This window comes from Hippocampus bargibanti, linkage group LG02 (assembly GCF_051943395.1).
Source record: "Hippocampus bargibanti isolate YZ-2025 linkage group LG02, ASM5194339v1, whole genome shotgun sequence".
In the NCBI taxonomy this organism is placed as follows: Eukaryota; Metazoa; Chordata; class Actinopteri; order Syngnathiformes; family Syngnathidae; genus Hippocampus; species Hippocampus bargibanti.
Window position 1 is genome coordinate 8,768,373 of NC_142735.1, and position 21,661 is coordinate 8,790,033.

The 21,661-nt window shown below is 42.1% G+C and overlaps 2 protein-coding genes across 37 annotated transcripts in view; both read left to right on the forward strand.

The window, feature by feature from the left end:
- LOC148901447 (protocadherin gamma-A4-like) overlaps positions 1–21,661 on the forward strand; it is a 204,888-nt gene that overhangs the window by 113,716 nt on the left and 69,511 nt on the right. For 2 of the 36 annotated variants that reach the window (XM_088986905.1, XM_088987070.1), the window contains exon 1: positions 7,438–9,862. The exons of 32 other annotated variants lie outside the window; for them this stretch is intronic. In XM_088986905.1, coding sequence (XP_088843031.1) covers positions 7,475–9,862 — 2,388 coding nt within the window. In that variant the 5' untranslated portion in view covers positions 7,438–7,474. Of the gene's footprint in view, positions 1–2,442; positions 4,819–7,437; positions 9,863–18,832; positions 21,397–21,661 lie in introns of those variants that run through there. 2 more of the 36 variants (XM_088986977.1, XM_089023865.1) reach the window with 2 other exon arrangements.
- Positions 14,402–17,213, forward strand: LOC148901450 (protocadherin gamma-A12-like). Its single transcript, XM_089016998.1, has 2 exons — positions 14,402–14,910; positions 16,189–17,213. The coding sequence occupies exons 1-2, from the start codon at positions 14,579–14,581 to the stop codon at positions 16,982–16,984; spliced, it is 1,128 nt and encodes a 375-aa protein (XP_088873124.1). The 5' UTR covers positions 14,402–14,578; the 3' UTR covers positions 16,985–17,213.

Consider the following 21,661-nt stretch of genomic DNA (forward strand, 5'->3'; position numbering starts at 1 on the left):
TTCATTGGGCATCTGCAGTTGGTCCAGCATGGTGCTGCTCACCTCTTGACTGGTATTTATTAGCACGGTAACTCAAACACTGGCATTTGTCCCCCCTGCCCCTCGCCACCCCTTTGAATACTTTCAATCTTGCTGCTGTAAATTGACAATTTCCCCACTGTGGGACTATAAAATGCTTTCTAATTCTGATGCACTGGCTCCCTCTACATTTCAGTTATTTTTAAGATCCTATGATTTCTTTTTTCAAATCCGTGATTGACCTCTCCAAGATCATCTGCCCCAGACTTGGTCTTGGTTTCATTCGTTGGTGCTTTCTACTATCTTTGTGACTGGTTTATCATTTGTATATGATAGTTGCTTAAGGGACAGCACTCTGCATGTTGCCTGTTTGGAAGTGCTGTATAACAACAGTTCAGTTCCGTTGATTTCAACCACAGATGGACAAACTATCGACGTATATGGTCTCGCTCAGAACCAATGTTTCACTATTTGTGAAATTGGAAAATTACAATGAAAAATACCACAATATTTTAACATGTAATGATAATATGCAGTTTTGATCGCTGGAAATATTCTCTATCAATCCTGGTTTGATGAAGCCCTGATAACCCAATTGTTAAATTGAATTATAGTTGTCCAAGGAATTGAACAGGCTGACAGTTTGACCTTACAGTTAAGCAATATTGCAATATTGGTTAAAAATAACAAATTACTGTTTTAAAAATTAATACATGTGTGACGGGTGTCACAACAGTGACTGTCTTCATCTCCACGATGCTGCCGTATTAATGAAGACGAGACGCGTGGATGTGTCTTTTTATTTCTTTTATTTCTGCAACACAGTATGGCAGAAAGGATGGGTGAAGTCGCATGGGTTTTGTCTTGTGATTAACCTGAATCTCCTCGAGATTGTTCCCAAATGCAAAACATTGTAGATAACAAAACAGAATTAACAACGTGTGATCGTATAGTGGTTATTTACAGAAAAAGAGAATACAACACAAGTTCAATGTTATTTACAAGATGTCCCTGAACGCATCATGGGCGGAGACTCGGCAGAACACGCGGTGCGCTTGTAATGGCTGGCGCACAGTTCAACCAGCCACGGACACTCACGGGCAAATGAAACACGACACAAGAAACTAAATATTGTTCAATAAAAACGAAATGAAACAATTATTACCTGCAACACAGTATGGCAGAAAGGATGGGTGAAGTCGCATGGGTTTCGTCTTGTGATTAACTGCGATAGAAAAGCACATATGCTCCAAAGTTCCACTCGACAAAACGTGAAGTAAATAATGACACAAAAAGTAATCTGGACTCGAAATGAATAAGGGAACTAATTAGATAACACTAGACAGTACAAAAGGGGAAACAAAATAAGATATTGTCATGAAAATGCGCGTTAATCAAGACCGACAGAAAATTGCGACTCACCCTGAATCTCCTCGAGATTGTTCTGGAAACTATGGGCGGGACATAGTGCCACACTGTGCGCCGTTGCGTCACTTCCTTCATAATTTAATAATCTAAGCGCACAACTCCGTTACACATGATCATGACAATACTGTACTAGGAAAATATTTAACACGTTGGGAAAAGGCGAAGATAAATGTCTACTACTCCAAATGTTACAGTTTTTATTGTTGTTAATACTACTACTACTACTACTACTACTATTAATATTAATATTATTATTAATAATAATAATAATAATAATAATGTTATTATTGTATTAGTAATAATTAGGACTGTTGTATTAAGAATAAAAATAATCTTATTACAATTATTAACATTATTATTATCTTTATTATTACAATTATTATTATTGTTGTCATTATTATGATGTCATCGTTATTATACCAAAGTGGGTACATGTTCTTCAGGGCCTGCTGTTAAACTTCCATATATTTCAAATATGTATTGTGTCATTTGGTTATTTTTGATTGTTCGCAAATACATTCTTAATTTAACCCTATTCGAATTGAAAAACATGTATTGGTTCGTGATTGTTGCACAGCATTTTCGGCAGATCTTTTTTATACATCGCAAAAGTGACACTTTATTATTCCCAGGGAATGGTTGATGACTGTCCGTATTTTTCTGCTGCGTATCACCCGTTCTTACCGGTTTTAGACTCTAAGAGACGCTGTTGGCTTGAGAATGATTTTCTGCGCGTTGTCGTCATGCAGTCCTCCCTTCTGTGACGAGAAACTGGAGATTTTCTCCCTTTTGCTGTTAGTGAAACCAAAAAACACTACCACGGATCCCCGCAATACATTCTTGGAAGTGGATGTGAGCAGGGAACATATTATTTACCAATCACTACGCCATAACGTGGTCATTTTTCTTTTTATCACCATGGATAAACACGGAGAACATCTCTCTTTCCCCTGCAAAAAATGTTTTTTTTATGGGTGGAGACGAAAAATAGGAACGATGATGTTTCTGCTCCATTTTGTTACCGCTGTAGGTGGTCAGATTCGTTATTCAATTCCAGAGGAGATGAAAAGGGGCTCTACGGTCGGAAACGTGGCGCAGGACCTCGGTTTAGACATTAGGAGACTCATTTCCGGACGTGCACGCATCGTGACGGGAGAAAGCATCAAGTACGCAGAGCTGAAGCCAGACAAAGGGCTCCTGGTTGTCGGTGACAGAATTGACCGCGAGCAGCTCTGCGGAGATGTGACGCCGTGCAGCTTCAGCTTTGAGATCATTTTAGAAAACCCAATCAAGCTTCACGGGGTAATTGTTGAGGTTTTGGACATAAATGATCATGCTCCTGTATTTCTGATTCGAGATAAATCTCTCTTATTTGAAATTAGTGAATCTGCTGCTGTTGGTGTGCGTTTTCCTCTGCCAAGTGCGGAGGATCATGACGTGGGGCAAAACGCATTACAAAACTACATCTTGTCAGCCAACGACAATTTTATTCTAAATCAGAATGCAAATCCAGACGGAAGTAAATATGTTGAAATGGTGCTGCACAAGCCGCTCGACAGAGAGCGTCGGCCCCGTTTGTCTTTAAAATTAATTGCAGTCGATGGAGGAACACCGCAGAGATCCGGTACCGTAAATATAGAAATTAACGTGTTAGATGCAAATGACAACGAACCTGTCTTTAACCAATCGGTGTATAAAGCTACTGTTATGGAGAACACAGTGAAAGGAACTCGTATAATTACTGTAAATGCAGTAGATGCCGATAGTGATTCAAATGGACGCATCACTTACAGTTTGTCAAAAATGAAAGGTGGTGCTGCAGATATGTTTCATATTGATGAGAACACCGGCACAATTTACGTCTCTGGTCAAATAGACTATGAAAAGCATAAAAAAATTGAAGTAAGAGTCGAAGCAAAGGATCAAGGTGGTTTGACTGGGACCAGTAAAGTCATATTTAATGTTATTGACATCAATGACAATGCGCCAGTCATTAATATCATGTCATTTTCAAGTCCTCTGTCTGAGGATTCACCTCCTGGTACAACAATTGCAGTTCTGAACATAAAAGATGTTGACTCTGACAGAAATGGGAAAATTGCATGTTCCATCAATGGAAAACTTCCTTTTAAACTTGAAACCTCTTTAACAAATTATTACAATTTGATTTCATATCAATATTTGGACAGAGAATATGTTTCAGAATATAACATAACAATTACAGCCACTGATCTCGGTACGCCTCCTCTTTCTAGCTTAACCAAGTTACATCTTAAAATATCAGACGTGAATGACAATGCACCATTATTCAATCAAAATTTGTATTCTGCTTATGTCCCAGAAAATAATTCTCCTGCCACTTTAATATTTGCTGTCTCAGCCCGAGATGCCGATTGGAATCAGAACGCGAGAATCTCTTATCTCTTGGAAGACACACAGATCACAGGCAGTCCAGTTTCGACTTTTGTTACTTTGAATTCAGAAACCGGTGTTCTCAGTTCCATTCGAGCATTTGATTATGAACAAATTAAACAACTGGACGTGGTAGTCAGAGCACAAGATGGGGGCTCTCCTCCCCTGAGCAGCAACGTGAGTGTTTGCATTCTGATCCAGGACCAGAACGACAACGCCCCTCAGGTCCTGTACCCGGTTGTGATGAGTGGCTCGCTGCTGGCCGAATTGGTTCCTCGTTCGGCCGATGTGGGCTATCTGGTGACTAAAGTGGTGGCCGTGGATGTGGACTCTGGCCAGAACGCCTGGCTTTCCTATAAAGTGCACAAATCCAGCAACAGGGCGCTGTTTGAAGTGGGCCTCCACAACGGAGAAATCCGAACTGTCCGCCAAGTGACGGACAAAGATGCTATCAAACAAAGACTTACTGTGGTCGTGGAGGACAACGGGCAGCCCTCTCGTTCAGCTACGGTCATTGTGAATGTGGCACTGGCCGACAGCTTCCCTCAAGTACTGGCAGAGTTCACTGACTTGAATATGCACGACAAGGAGTATAATGACCAGATGACTTTTTATTTAGTCTTGTCGCTGGCGGTTGTCTCCTTCCTGTTCATCACCTGCTTGCTGCTTATCATATCGGTCAAGGTGTACCGGTGGAGACAGTCTCGCATTCTGTTCCACTCCAACCTGCCTGTCATTCCGTATTGTCCACCACGTTACTCGGATACTTTGGGGACGGGGACCTTCCCGCACATGTACAATTATGAAGTGTGCAGGACCACTGACTCTAGAAAAAGTGACTGTAAATTGGACAGAGCTCCAAGTCATAATGTGCCGGTCATGGACCATGCTTCAACAGGGACCATCCAGAAGTGTTTCAGGGAAAAGAACATCCTAGATGAACCTGACTCCCCTCTCGAGGTTAGTTTCAAACGTTGTCATTGAGTTCTTTGTATCTTTTTAGTTGAACCTATTTCCTCTTTTGTCTACATACCCTTATGATTTCAATCGAGGGTTAACATTAAATGAGACGCCTTGTTTAAATTCTCGTTGATTGAAATTGCTCACCGAGAATTCTATGCAATGGAAGGGATGTGGCGATTCAGCACCATGGAGAGCTACCAATGGACTCATTCTGTTGTTCACTGTGGAAAATTTTGAATTGTAATTGAAAACTACTTTATATGAGTATTCTGTTACTTTATGACGTTAATGTTGTCAAGATCATATTTTAGTTACCTTTAATATCATTTATTTCATTTTATCAAATCTATTAACTACATTTTTTTTAAATAGTGGCATGAAAAAAAAAGTACTGCCCTTTCAGGGACATTTGTTTTCATATTCACTAATGACTATTAGTAATGCAGCATGTGATGACCAATGAAGTGAAATCAGTTCACTTATATGAATTTTTGAGATTTAAAGTCAGTAAATGCATTATACCCGTGCCCTTAAAAATGCTCAATGAATCAGAAAATGCATAGACTGGATGGTTATGGATAGAGCCATGAGAACCATACTTTTGACCTCATTTACCTAAAAAATTGTACGTTTTTCACAACATGGTAAAATAAAAGAGAATAAATTAAAAACAACATTTGGGCGTGTTGTGATAAATGCTCGCTACATATCCACCCTAAAACACCACATGATTGGCAGTTAGGCTCTGTTTGTATGTTATTGTTTTCTCGGGTTATATTGAAATTATTTTAGTATTTCAGATTTTATCTTATTATGGGGCTCACAGATGAGACGTATTCAGTACCAATCTTTTTGTCTTTGATGTTGCAGATTTTATCCCACATTATTAAATTCCCTCGTGTTTTATGACTGCCAATTACTCATTAGTGGCAGAAGTTGTAGGCAGTGGTATAACGTCTTTTTTTCATAGGTGCCGCCATGGCGGTCATGTTTTCCCAAAATTCAAGCTCATTTTCACAACGCAAGAATTCCCCTCATTTTCAGATAAATCCCCATTAACCACAAAAAAAATAAATAAAAAAATGACGATGTAATTGTAAAACACCAAAGCTTCCTTGGTGCTACTTTTTAACTTCTAGTTACAATCATTTATACTATCCAGCCACAAATGTACACAACTGACCTTAAAGATAATTAAGTCATGGGGCTAAATGAAATCCACGAACAGTGAGTGAGCAGTAATTTCATAAAAGCGGTGGAGAGTGAGTGGATGAGCCACTTCTAGAAATTATGAACATGTTTAATTAACAAAAAATAATAATTATTGGCAACTACGTATCTCCTGAATGCTGGTATGCATGCTGGTGATTATAGCATCAATTTATCCTTTCCAGTGACAATTTTTGAGCGTACAAGATAACGCTTTAATGTGTGCTATAAAATGTGATGTTTGCTGTTGTTGCTGCTTTCAAATACTGTGAATTGTATTTAGTGTAAAAGTTTACTCTTTTCAAGTTTTTCTGCCAGCACTCGTTGCAAATGACTTACTTGCTCTCAATCTTGGAATCCCCTGCTGCTTAATTCACTCCTGCCAGATACAGTTTGAAAATTAGACATGTGGTCCTTCTTTTGAGCTGCATACCCGCAAATAACCCAAGCCCGCCATCATGAGCCGGGGTCTCTCAATGGTCCCACCCCTCCAAAATGTATTTCTGTTGAGAACTTGACCATAGCACACTTCCAAAAATCACAACTCACTGAACCTTTCAGTGATTTTCATGCAGGTATTTTGTTGTAAACACCAATGTGTTGTTCCAATACAAGCAAATCAGTATCCATTGAAAACATTCCTTCACTAAAAAAACATGTATTTCTTAATTAGTCGGTTTTAAACACACATAGTTGAGTGCATAAGATCTATACATTTTTATTCTTAATGAAAAATAGACAAACTTTGTCTCTGTCTACACCTCTGTTTCAGTTTTTAAAAAATATCTCATTTGCCATGTGTTTCTTTATAAATACGTAGTTTCAAAATAATATTTACAACCATTGACATGAATTATGATCACTGAACGAAAACAATCAGTTAAAGTTACAAAATGTGTTAAAATGTGTTTTGATATTTTTAAATCAGTGATATGGTTGCACTGAGGGGGGAAAACATCTCACAATACTGTTGTTCAACATGCACATGCTTATTAGATAAACATCGATTTGGGTTTGTAAATTGGTATAGAGTGACTGTGATACATGCCATGTTTGTGAGCAATCTTAAGTCATTATGCATCCCACGTAATGTACTGTAAATATATTTATTTCTCTATTTTTAAGTCATGCTGGGTAAGAAAGAGATTCGTTTTGTTCCAACCTGCAATGTTGCAATATGGACTCTTAGCGACGCTGTAGACCGAATGGTTGATGGTTGGGAGGCGGACTGGCGCTGCATATCCGTGACCGTCGACCAGAAAAGAGATCACGACAGAAGAGAACGGATTATTTGACGTGCTTGTCAAAAAATAGATATTTTTGGGTTTTAAAAGCTATTTACATCGATTGTCAGTGGATTGTATTCAACAATATACATTGGAGAAGCTCTTTGGAGTGGAATATAGACACAGAGGAACGCCGCCGTGGAGAAGTGGAAAGAACAATGAATGGGCAAGTGCTGCTGTTTGCGTCTCTGTTCGCCATCGACGCGACGTATGGTCAGGCAAGCTATTCCATTCCGGAAGAGATGAGCAGAGGATTTCTCGTGGGAAACATTGCGCAAGATTTAGGTGTCGAAATTCGACGTCTGATTTCCGGAAGAGCAAAGATCTATTCCAGGAATAATGAAGAATACATTGAGCTGAGCCGAGAGAAAGGAGTCCTCCTCGTGAAAGAGAAAATCGACCGAGAGGCTCTTTGCTCACACACCGCCCTTTGTGCCCTGCATTTCCGAATCATTTTGGAAAGTCCTATCGAATTTTACAGCGTTACTGTGCAGATCACGGACATAAATGACAACGCACCGAAATTTGAAAAAAACGAGATGAATTTTAAAATAAGCGAGTCGGCGACTGTCGGAGCTAAATTTGTTCTTGATGGCGCTCTTGATCTTGATGTCGGAATTAACGACCTTCAAAATTATGCATTACAACCGGCGGATCATTTCACTCTTAAAATGCAGGATAGCGCAGATGGAAATAAAAATGTAGAGATGGTTTTGCAAAAGTCTCTAGATAGAGAGAACGCGGAGCATTTGTCGCTCGTGTTAACGGCTGTAGATGGAGGAGAGCCGCGCATGTCAGGAACGATGTTGATTCACATTGCGGTGTTAGACGTGAACGATAATGCCCCCATTTTTACAGAGCAGACGTACAAGGCTATTGTGACAGAGAATTCACCTGCAGGAACAGTCGTAGCAACTGTTTCTGCCTCTGATGCAGATGGAAATTTAAACTCGAGAATATCATATTCAATAACAAACACCCAAGATAACATTAAAAACATATTTGACATAAATAAAGACAATGGTCAAGTTTCATTAATTGGAAATATTGATTTTGAAAAATCAAAACACTTTCAAATCAAACTGCTTGCGAGTGATGTTGGTGGACTTACCGATTCTTCCAAGCTGCTTGTCGATGTTGAAGATGTAAATGACAACAAACCAGAAATTAGCATAATGTCCAACTCAAATATGATATCAGAGGATACAGAAATAAATACGGTTGTTACTGTTATCAATACAGAAGATTTGGATTCAGGACATAATGGAATTGTAAAATGCTTTGTCAATGAAAATATCCCATTTTCTCTCAAAACCTCAGAAAATAATTTTTATAGCTTAGTGACAGATAATTATTTAGACAGAGAGAGGTCGTCTGAGTATAACATCACACTGATATGCTCTGATGATGGGATGCCTTCCCTCTCCAGCAGTGTCACTCTCACCTTAGTCATCTCAGATGTGAATGACAATGCACCTGTCTTTGAGAAGAGCTCATATGAGGCATACATTGTGGAAAACAACACACCCAGTGTTTCCATTTTTACACTGACAGCCAGTGATGCTGACTGTAACCAGAATGCTCGTCTTTCGTACATCCTGGAGGAATCATCTGTTAACGGAGTGCTAGTCTCCTCGTATGTATCCATTGGTGCCGAGAGTGGAGTCATCCATGCAGTGCGTTCTTTTGACTATGAGCATCTGAAAGAGTTCAATCTCCGAGTCAGAGCGCAGGATGGGGGCTCCCGTCCTCTTAGCAGCAACGTGAGTGTCCGTATCCTGATCCAAGACCAGAACGACAACGCCCCTCAGGTCCTGTACCCGGTTGTGACGGGCGGCTCGCTGCTAGCCGAAATGGTGCCTCGTTCGGCCGATGTAGGCTATCTGGTGACTAAAGTGGTGGCAGTGGACGTGGACTCTGGCCAGAACGCGTGGCTCTCTTATAAAGTGCACAAAGCCAGCAACAGGCCGCTGTTTGAAGTGGGCCTCCACAACGGAGAAATCCGAACTGTCCGTCAAGTGACTGACAAAGATGCCATCAAACAAAGACTGATTGTTGTCGTGGATGACAATGGGCAGCCCTCTCGCTCAGCCACGGTCATTGTCAATGTGGCAGTGGCCGACAGATTCCCTGAAGTGCTGGCAGAGTTCACTGACTCAGGCATGAATGACAAGGAGTACAATGACCAGCTGACATTTTATTTAGTCTTGGCTCTGGCAGTGGTCTCCTTCCTCTTCATCACCTGCTTACTGCTTATCATATCGGTCAAAGTGTACCGATGGAGACAGTCTCGCATCCTGTACCACTCCAACCTGCCTGTCATTCCGTATTACCCAACAAGATACACTGATACTTTGGGGACAGGGACTCTCCCGCACATGTACAATTATGAAGTGTGCAGGACCACTGACTCAAAAAAAAGTCACTGCAAATTGGACAGAGCTCCAAGTCATAACGTGATGGCAATAGACCCTCACTTTACTGGGACCATGCAAAAGATGGACATAGAAAAGAACATCTTGGATGAAACTGATTTTCCTCTTGAGGTTAGTTTACATCGTCATTTGGCCTGTCTTTTCTGTTGGTGCATGATGTCATTGTCATCATGATTATAATTTCTCAAGGATTACATAATCAACTGCTTGAATTTCACCATGTGCAAATTTTCAAAGGAGAGATATTTGTTTACATTTTATATGAGTTGGCTCACTAAAAATCCTATTTTTATATAGTTGAGTAGAACATGATATTCAGCACCACGGAGACCTAAACTTTTAGCCTAATTTGTTTGTTAGCCCCTGTAGATTTCAACTAAAGTTGCATCATTATTTTCAACTTCACTGGAGATAAGATTTGTCGTATACTGTCAAATTTCTGTCCACGATTTATATATTTAATCTTTAAATTTGACATATTTTGAGTGTACCCGATGAGTGATGCTTTTTCGTAATTGGATTGGATTGGATTGGATTGGATATGCCTTTATTAGTCTCACAGTAGAGAAATTTACATTTCACAGCAGCAAAGTGATGAAAGGAATGAAAGTAGAAAAACGAAATACATGAGCTGAATACTGACTATTTGGAGTTTGTTTGTGTTTGTACATATGCTCATAAAGGAGTTTTACACATCCACATTGTCACTGGTAAGCTACATTATTTGTTTACCAATAGCATTGTACAGTTTGTTTGAAAAATTACTGATTAGTAATCGATCAGTACAGTACGTGTAAGCACAATAATGAAGATGGATGGATGAATGGATGGTGGAATTGCTGGATGGATGGATATATGGTTGCATAAATGGATGTATGGCTGCTTCCTTAATTGCTCCCAAATAATAAACAAATGTATTTTTTTCTTGAGAAGATTACATAAAAAGATGACACATTGCTATTTGTGGAGCACTTACAACCGCATTGCACATTTGATGTCATTTAGCTGATACATCTTGTGTTTCAACATGTTGGATTTGTGGTGAGCGGCATGCCTCATAGTCCGTATGTGTCTGTTCCAGTCTGAGTTCGTATGTCCCTCAATGCCAGTTGGCATCCTCTTCCCATCCTTGCATGGTTTCTTTGATTTTAATACAGTTTTTGTGTCTTATTTCATTGATTGCTCAAATAAACATCACAGAGTGACAATACATGCACTCAACACGTTTCTTTGTACTGTGTTTCAAAGGAATGTGTACAATAAATGTTAATTTGTCTTCTGTGAATATATGTCATGACAGAAATCATTCAAAAAGGATGAAAAAATATATCGTCAGTTCATGGAAAACAACCCCTAAAAGTTTTGCAATTTTTTTCAAACATCAATAAAATGTTTGGACCACGAGTACAGTCGTTGCTGTGGGCGCAATAAACATATATTTTTGTTGAATGGGATTCAAGAGGAATAGCTGTGGCTGCCTGATATTTAACAATATGTAATTTCTTATTGGTGGAGAGGAGTGTAGCGTCGTTTGAAATAAAATGCATTCCAGGTGGTAGAAAGTTTCCATTTTATTGTGCCGTATAAACCTTGCACACCACACGAGTGTAGCATATGTCACACTGCTACAGAATGTTGCGACAGGTCGAAAAGCAACGGTGACGTCACGACCGCAGGTAGATTAACATGGTGGCACAATAAACTCGTTGACAAAGCAACTCTCCTCTCTCATTCCTCCGGACACAACATTGGCGACGAAGATGGACTTCTACACAGCTCCCCTCCCCTCGTTTCTCGCGCTCCCCGGTGAGCCACCAGTCCCGTGGTCCCGCTGGTATGACTCGTTCACGTCATATCTGACGGCGACCGGACTAAACGAGGCAAGCGAAGCACGCCGAACGGCTATGCTAATACACAGTTTAGGTAGTGAGGGGCAGCGCATTTTTCGCTCTCTTGGACCCGCGCAGACATACGGGGATTGTGTCACTTTATTGGCCCGACATTTCGCCCCACCTCAGGGCGTGATTGTCCGGCGGATTGCCTTCCGTCAACGACGGCAACGAACAGGCGAGTCGGTACTCCACAACGTTGCCGACTTGCGGTGTTTAGCGGGCCTCTGTAAATTCGGCCGCTTGGAAATGATTAAGGATCAACTCGCCGAGCACACGATTGATCCCAAACTACGGGAGAAACTGTTATTGTCCCCTGACGACCTCCCACTATCGAAGGCTGTGGAAATGGCGTTTCAATTGGAGAACGCAGCACAATTAACGGCTCGGTTCGTGAACCCACCCACACCTTCACAGTCTCCCGCGTTGGCACAGATTGTTGCTCCAACCCCTCCACTCCCAGACGCCACCTTCACCTACGACTCCACCGCTACATACGACGGTGCCGAGATAAAAGTGGCCAGACGTCAAGGGGCCGATGCACGCACGCCTTGTGCCAACTGTGGGTCAGCCTCGCATCCCACACGTGCGCCCACTTGCAGAGCCACCGGACAACGATGCCAACGCTGCGGGAAGATGAATCATTTCGCAAGGATGTGCCGCTCTGCTCCCACCTTCACCTACGACCGTACCGAGATAAATGTCGTCAGACATCAACGGGCCAACACACACAGACCTTGTGTCAACTGTGGGTCTGCCTGGCACCCCACACGCGCGCCAACTTGCAAAGCCATTGGACAGAGATGCCAGCACTGCGGAAGGAGGAACCACTTCGCCAGGATGTGCCGCTCTGCTCCCACTTCAACATACCCGCCACGCCGCTCACCAGACCAGCTGAGGCGAACCACCATCCACTGCGGCGGCTCGCGCGCCAAGCCATTCAAGTGGTGCACAGTGGAACTGGATGAGTGAGCTTACCACTCCTGCTCGACACTGCAGCCTCCAGGTCACTGTTGAACGTGTCCACAGTTCGACGGTTATTTCCTCATCTCCAGATCGAGGCCAACGCTGAGGACTTGTTTGGCTATGGCCAAACTCAGATTGGTATGGTGGGCACTGCCACCTTCACAGTGCGCTATGGCTCGAGGACTCTCCCCCCCTTCACCTTCCAAATATTCCGTCATGGCGCCAACCTCTTGGGCTTGGACTTGTTTTGTGCACTCGGCTTTTCTATCTCTGACAATGCGGGTGCCGCAATTCACCCCCAGGCCAACGGGGGTGGAGAAAGCTCCAACCAAGCAGACGGCCTGCCCTACTCTTCCTCAGCCAGCAGAGGGCCCAACGAGAAGCGCCGGACAAAGCAACCCACACTGACTGTGTCGGACTGGGTCCGCATTCGCCGGCCGAGCTGCTCTCACAATTTGGACTCATTCTGGACAGCACCAGTCCAGATTACCGCCCAACTCGGACCGACCACCTTCTGTCTGGCTGACGGGTCGCGTTGGCATGCCAGCCGCCTAAGGAGAGTGGCGGCACCGACCCCCTCGAACGACTTCTCAGGCAAAGACTACTGACGTCCTGTCACACATCAGAGAACACCGATGGGACGCCTCGAAGAGCGTGGTGAACCAGCCGTGCCCATGGGGCCAGAGCCTCGGCTAGCTCACGTTCGCCTTTGCCCTTTGGTAATTTGGACAATTATCACATATTTTGAATGTTCAGACCCTAGCCAGTGCTTAGCCTATCGCGTGGCAGAATAACCCACACGGCTAAGCAAGGAAACCGGCAGTCTACCCGGTTTCCCTTGTTACAGAGTGTTTTTGGTTCCTTCAGGGAGGAGGGGTAAATGTAGCATATGTCACACTGCTACAGAATGTTGCGACAGGTCGAAAAGCAGCGGTGACGTCACGACCGCAGGTAGACTAACATGTTGGCACAATAAACACGTTGACAAAGCAACTCTCCTCTCTCATTCCTCCGGACACAACAACGAGCTTGAAGATTAAACATATATGACGCAATGACTTGATTTTATCTACGTTCATAGAAAATACGATCAATCCAACATATATTCTAATTACAGACATAAATTTATCGAAATATAAACACAAATATTTCCCATTTTTTGCCACTTTTAACCAGGCTCTCTATTTTAAACTCTTAATTCTGTGGTGTACGAATCTATGACAGCTTTTACGAAACATCAAAACTTCAGAGGCATTTCACCGCCCCTCCCTTCGTCGTAATCATTTTCCGTGTTCCTTCAAAATACAAAATCCGATTAACAGGAGGACAGATGTAATAATATTGCAACCATTTTGCTATTTAAATTCGTCGTCCTTAACAGGGACTGTGACATACGTCTAACACCTTTGAGTGGGGTGAATGCCTCGCTGTGCATTATTAAAATATTTTTACTTTGTGTGCCGTGTGCGCATCAATCCATTGCCGTTTTCATTTGCTTTTCAGAAGAAGTGCATTTGAGATTTTCCACTTCCTGGCAATAGGCAATAATATCGCTATTTAGCCTGTCGAATCCAGATTTCGGAATCCCATGTCTGGGTATGACATGTGACAGACCGACTCTTTTTCACGTCTGTCATTTTTGTGGGGAATTGTTAAACCATTTCCACCCTGCAGTGTCTCAATATGGACTCTTAGAGACGCTGTAGACCAGAAAATTGATGACTGGGAGGAGGATTGGAGCTGCGCCTCCGCCAAACGTTCGCACGATACACAGGGGGAAGGCGACGGAGGAGACCGGATCATTTGGCGTGTTTATCAAATAAAGGAATAAATTGTCGACGTATTTGGCCCTGAAAGCGATCACATTTGACGAAGATTGGATTGTATTCGACATTAGAATGTAAAGGGGGCATTCTTAAGTGGACTACAGACACTGAGGAGCTCTGCTGCATGAGGAGAAGCGAAAAGAACAATGAATGGGCAAGTGCTGCTGTTTGTGTCTCTGCTCGCCATCAACGCAGTGTCCAGCCAGGCAAGCTATTCCATTCCAGAGGAGATGGGCAGGGGGTCTCTAGTGGGAAACATAGCGCAAGATTTAGGTTTAGAAATTCGACGTCTGATTTCTGGCAAAGCAAAGATCTATTCCAGGAAAAACGAAGAATACGTTGAGCTGAGCCGAGAGAAAGGGGTCCTTCTCGTGAAAGAGAGGATCGACAGAGAGGCTCTTTGCTCACACACCGCACTTTGTGCGCTGCATTTAGAAATAATTCTTGAGAACCCCATGGAATTTTACAGCGTTACAGTGCAGATTACGGATATAAATGACAATGCGCCGACTTTCGAAAAAAACGAGATGGATTTTAAAATAAGTGAGTCAGCGACCGTCGGAGCAAAATTTGTTCTCGGAAGGGCGGCAGATCTTGATGTCGGAATTAACGGCGTTCATAATTATGAATTAAAACCAGCAGACCATTTTACTATTAAACGGCAAAATAACGCAGATGGAAATCTAAATGTCGAGATGGTTTTAAAGAAGCCTTTAGACAGAGAGAAAGCGGAACATTTGTCCCTCGTGTTAACAGCTGTAGATGGAGGAGAGCCGCGCATGTCGGGAACGATGTTGATTCACATTACAGTGTTAGACGCGAACGATAATGCCCCCGTTTTTACACAACAGACGTATAAGGCTACTGTGACTGAGAATTTACCTGCGGGAACAATTGTGGCTACCGTTTCTGCCTCTGACGCCGACAGGGATTTACACTCGAAAATATCTTATTCAATAACAAACACCCAAGACAACGTGAGAAACATATTTGACATTAATAAAGAAAACGGCCATGTTTCATTAATTGGAAATATAGATTACGAGAAGTCAAGACATTTTCAAATTCATTTACTTGCAAGTGATGATGGAGGGCTCACCGATTCATCTAAGTTAATTATTGATGTTCAAGATATAAATGACAACAAGCCCGCAATTAAGATTATGTCTAAATCAAATGTAATATCAGAAGATGTTGAAATCAACACAGTTGTTACAATGTTCAATACCGAGGATTTAGATTCAGGAGAAAATGGAAATGTCAAATGTTTTATCAATGAAGACTTTCCATTTGTTTTGAAAATCTCCAAAAATAACTTTTTTAGTTTAGTGACAGAAAATAACTTGGACAGAGAAAGGTCGGCAGAATATAACATCACAGTGACATGCTCTGATGAGGGCGTGCCCTCCCTCTGCAGCAGTGTCACTCTCACCTTAAGCATATCAGATGTGAATGACAACACACCGGTCTTTGAGAGGAGCTCATATGAGGCCTATATTGTGGAAAATAACACACCAAGTGTTTCCATATTGACACTGACAGCCCGTGATGCTGACTGGAACCAGAATGCTCGTGTTTCGTACATCCTTGAGGACTCTTCTGTTAGCGGAGTGCCAGTCTCCTCATTTGTGTCCGTTAGTGCCGATAGTGGAGTCATCCATACAGTGCGTTCTTTTGATTACGAGCAGCTGAAAGAGTTGCATTTCCGAGTCAGAGCTCAGGATGGCGGCTCCCCTCCCCTCAGCAGCAACGTGAGTGTTCGCATCCTGATCCAGGACCAGAATGACAACGCCCCTCAGGTCCTGTACCCGGTTGTCACAAGTGGCTCGCTGCTGGCTGAAATGGTGCCTCGCTCAGCCGATGTGGGCTATTTGGTGACTAAAGTGGTGGCGGTGGACGTGGACTCTGGCCAGAACGCCTGGCTCTCCTATAAAGTGCACAAAGCCAGCGACAGGGCGCTGTTTGAAGTGGGCCTCCACAACGGAGAAATACGAACTGTCCGTCAAGTGACTGACAAAGATGCCGTCAAACAAAGACTGACCGTTGTTGTGGAGGACAACGGGCAGCCCTCCCGTTCGGCTACTGTCATTGTGAACGTGGCGGTGGCTGACACCTTCCCTCAGGTGCTGGGAGAGTTCACTGACTTGAATATGAACGACAAGGAGTACAACGACCAGGTGACTTTTTATTTAGTCTTGGCCCTGGCGGTGGTCTCCTTTCTCTTCATCACCTGCATGATGCTAATCATATCGGTCAAAGTGTACCGGTGGAAACAGTCTCGCGTCATGTACCACTCCAACCTGCCCGTCATTCCATATTATCCGCCACGATACTCTGATACTTTGGGGACAGGGACCCTCCCGCACGTATACAATTACGAGGTGTGCAGGACCACCGACTCCAGAAAAAGTGACATGAAGAATGTGCAAGCCATGAGTCAAAGTTTAGTGAATGTGGATGGAGTTGAGGCCAATACTTTACAAGAGAACAAGCAAATATCAGGGCTCTGTTCACAGATGTCCACCATGGTGAGTTCAATATTTCTCCATTAAATTTCTATTTGTTGACCTTCAGTCTTTTTACAGTACTGAAAAGTTTATCTTTTGAAAGTAACACACAACTGTCATTTTGATTAGGTTGTCTATTTTTTTATATTATCCGACTTTGTAATTGCGTTAATGAAAACGCAAAATCGATTTTTTTCTGATTATACATCTATTCCACCAAAGCGAAGAACACAAACCCCCATAAAACACAGCCCATAAATTTAGACCCAGAATTGTACCACATAATTTTATTCCCTGACTGAATTTTTAACACATTTTGTTCTTTAATTGGAACCACAGTACTGTTTACTATAGCACCCAGCCAATTTTATTTTTGAGACCGTTGCTGATACTGATTTTTGGCTGATAAAAATACTGATTCATAGTTCAATTAGGTTTGAAATTTACTGCAAAAAAATAATCCACCCCCTCAACTCCGTTACATTTCAATCTTCTTCCTCTTTTCCTTTCGGCTTTTCCCTTCAATGAACTTCAATTAAACGTGCATATTCACTGTTCAAGATTCTAATTCATTGGAACTATAGTATGATCCATAGTAAATATATTACTTTAAAATTATTACCAGAATACATTGCATGGCACAACCATTTAAATCATAACGTTATCAGTACTTTAATCTATGTCATGCATTTGTTCATGCATAGTTGATGGATAACTTGAAATAATCCCTAAATGTGATTGTTTCTGTGCTCGAATTGTTGTTTGTCTCTGTGTGCCATGGGACTGGCTGGCAACTAGTTTAGGATGTACCCCACTTATCGTCTAAAGTCAGCTTGGGTTTGCTTTCACATGCCCTGCGACCCTCGTGAGGAAAAGTGGATGGATTACTGATTAATTTTGCATATCTTGTATTTCTATTCATTTTTTAAACAGACCATGCATGACTACGATTTGTAGAATTAATTTGGTTTGAACAACGGGCCCATGAACTGACCTCATCATCAAAATGATTACCAAATGACATATCTTGTCAAATATATTGTTAAATTCCAAGTCTTGAAAAAAACTATGCCACCGTTTATCTTTTGCCACAGGTGCCACAATACTCACCCTGGAGTTAGTGTAAATGAACACTTGATGAGAAGCACCCTTCTGGCTAAAGTATTATTCAAATATTCTAACGTGATTTTTTTCATTTTTAGTTCTCTAAACTAAAATGGATTAACCATGAACAAATATCAGTCTGCTGAATGAATGGATGCATTGCCCGTTTTTCACTTTTTGAACAGCATTACTGAAAAAAATCAACGATTTCATGATATTATTTTTTTAGGAGTACTTTTACATTTCAGTTTTATCCGAGTTTTTTTTTTATTCCATCGTGGCTTCAAGGGAAAATACTTAAGATCTTCAAATGAAATACATAGGTGATGCTGACCATGATGATGACGCCGATGATGATGATAGTACAAAACACCTCAGGTTATTCAATTAACAAAATCCAAGTCTAAATACTGATGTAAATCCTCTTTGTAGTCACAATTCGATTTTGCAGTGTAATCTTGACTAATGAAATCTTGATTCAACATCCAAAATGATGAATTGGTGTTTGGTTATTCTTGTTATATATTATGTGATGTCTCCATTTTGCATTCGTTGGAAAATATTCATGAGCTGGATAAAGGTTTGGATTATGGGTTCTTCCAGTAAAATTCGACGCTCATTGTGCAAGGGTTGAATAAGTAGACATGACATTCACGATTTCTACTCTAAGGGACGCTATTGGCCAACGTAAGGTTTTTCTTCTCTTCAGTCAACTCCAGATTGACTGCGAAGCAGTGAAACGCCTCGCTCTTTTCATTTGAGATTGAGGACACAGAAGAGCAAGTGCGTCTCTCAAAGCGTTTGGGTTTATTTTGTGGTTGTTTTTTATCCAACGGATATGTTTTAACAATTGATTTGTGATTGAATTTGCTGGGAGCAAATATTTCTTTTTTGTGTCAAATATGGCGCGTCGAAGGTGCTTCCTCGACGTGTGCCGGACATGGCGATTGTTTTGTGGACCACAACAGCAAATGGGATCACTTGTGTTCCTTTTTTATCTGTTTACCGTAGTGGATGGTCAGATTCGTTACTCCATTCCCGAGGAAACGAAGAAAGGCTCCGTGATTGGTAACGTCGCACAAGATCTGAGTTTGACTCTAAAAAGAATGAGCGCAGGGCGGGCCCGCATCGTGACGGGAGAAAACATTCAGTACGCAGAGCTGAAGCCAGACAAAGGGCTCCTGGTCGTCGGTGACAGAATCGACCGAGAACAGCTTTGTGGAGATGTGACGCCATGCAGTTTCAGCTTTGAGATCATTTTAGAAAACCCGATTGAGCTGCACAGGGTTATTGTTGAGGTTTTGGACATAAACGACCATGCTCCCATATTTTTAATTCATGATAAGGCTCTCCTATTTGAAATAAGTGAATCTGCTGCTGTCGGAGTGCCGTTTCCCCTCCCGAGTGCAGAGGATCAAGATGTGGGTCAAAATGCATTACAAAATTACATTTTGTCAGCAAATGACAATTTTATCCTCAATCGGAATGCAAATCCAGACGGCAGTAAATATATTGAAATGGTGCTGCACAAGCCGCTCGACAGAGAGCGACAGTGCCGTTTGTCTTTAAAATTAATGGCAGTTGATGGAGGAACACCGCAGAGATCCGGTACCGTAAATATAGAAATAAATGTGTTGGATGTGAATGACAACCGGCCGATATTTACTCAATCCGAATACAAAAGCTCAGTTCTGGAAAACACAATGAAGGGAACTCGTATAATTACTGTAAATGCGACAGACGCTGATCGTGATTCAAATGGACTAATCACTTACAGTTTGTCAAAAATGAAAGGGGTTACAGCAGATATGTTTCATATTGATGAAAAAACAGGCACAATTGATGTATCTGGTCAAATAGATTATGAAAAACATAGACAGTTTGAAGTGAGAGTAGAAGCTAAGGATCGAGGTGGTTTGACTGGGACCAGTAAAGTAATATTTGATGTAATTGACATCAATGACAATGCGCCAGTCATTAATATCATGTCCTTTTCAAGTCCTCTGTCTGAGGATTCACCTCCCGGTACAACAATTGCAGTTCTGAACATAAAAGATGTTGACTCTGACAGAAATGGGAAAATTGCATGTTCCATAGATGGAAAACTTCCTTTTAAACTTGAAACCTCTTTAACAAGTTATTACAATTTGATTTCAGATCAATATTTCGATAGAGAATCTCTTTCAGAATATAACATAACAATTATAGCCACTGATCTCGGTATGCCTCCTCTTTCTAGCTCAACTAAGTTACATCTTAAAATATCAGACGTGAATGACAATGCACCGTTATTCAATCAAAATTTGTATTCTGCTTATGTCCCAGAAAATAATTCTCCTGGCACTTCCATATTAGCTGTCTCTGCCCGAGACGCCGATTGGAATCAGAACGCGAGAATCTCTTACCTCTTGGACGACACACCGATCACTGGCAGTCCAGTTTCGACTTTTGTTACTCTGAATTCTGAAACCGGTGTTCTCAGTGCCATTCGAGCGTTCGATTATGAACAAATTAAACAACTGGACTTGGTAGTCAGAGCTCAGGATGGCGGCTCCCCTCCCCTCAGCACCAATGTGAGCGTTCGCATTCTGATCCAGGACCAGAACGACAACGCCCCTCAGGTCCTGTACCCGGTTGTGACGGGCAGCTCGCTGCTGGCCGAAATGGTGCCTCGTTCGGCTGATGTGGGCTACCTGGTGACTAAAGTGGTGGCGGTGGATGTGGACTCTGGCCAGAACGCCTGGCTCTCCTATAAATTGCACAAAGCTAGCGACAGGGCGCTGTTTGAAGTGGGCCTCCACAACGGAGAAATCCGAACTGTCCGCCAAGTGACTGACAAAGATGCCGTCAAACAGAGACTGACTGTTGTCGTGGAGGACAATGGGCAGCCTTCTCGTTCGGCTACTGTCTTGGTCAATGTGGCAGTGGCCGACAGTTTCCCTCAAGTGCTGGCAGAGTTTACTGACTCGGGCATGAATGACAAGGAGTACAATGACCAGCTGACTTTTTATTTAGTCCTGGCCCTGGCAGTGGTCTCCTTCCTCTTCATCACCTGCTTGCTGATGATCATATCAGTCAAAATGTACCGGTGGAGACAGTCTCGTGTCCTCTACCACTCCAGCCTGCCTGTCATTCCATATTGTCCACCACGTTACTCGGATACTTTGGGGACCGGAACCCTCCCACACGTGTACAATTATGAGGTGTGCAGGTCCACCGACTCACGAAAAAGTGACTGGAAATTGGACAGAGTGGCAAGCCACAACATTGTGGCAACAGGCCCCAGTTTTGCAGCGACCATGCAAAAACTAAGTGAGAAGAACATCCTTGATGAACCTGATTCCCCGGTCGAGGTTGGTGTCTTGATTTAACCTGAGCTGTTCAAAATCAAAAATATGTTTATCTGTGCAGGAAATGGCTTAAATGCATGATTATACTGTCGATGACCACAAATTTACTGCACATGTTTCCGATACCCTGTAGTATTTGATGTTATCAAATGACGAATTGCTGTGATTCAGATATGAATGGTCGTTTTTTTAAGTGTCGAGTATAAGAATATGAATATGTATGCAATGCCTGCAGGCTGAATGCATTATTTTATTGAAAAAGCTCAAC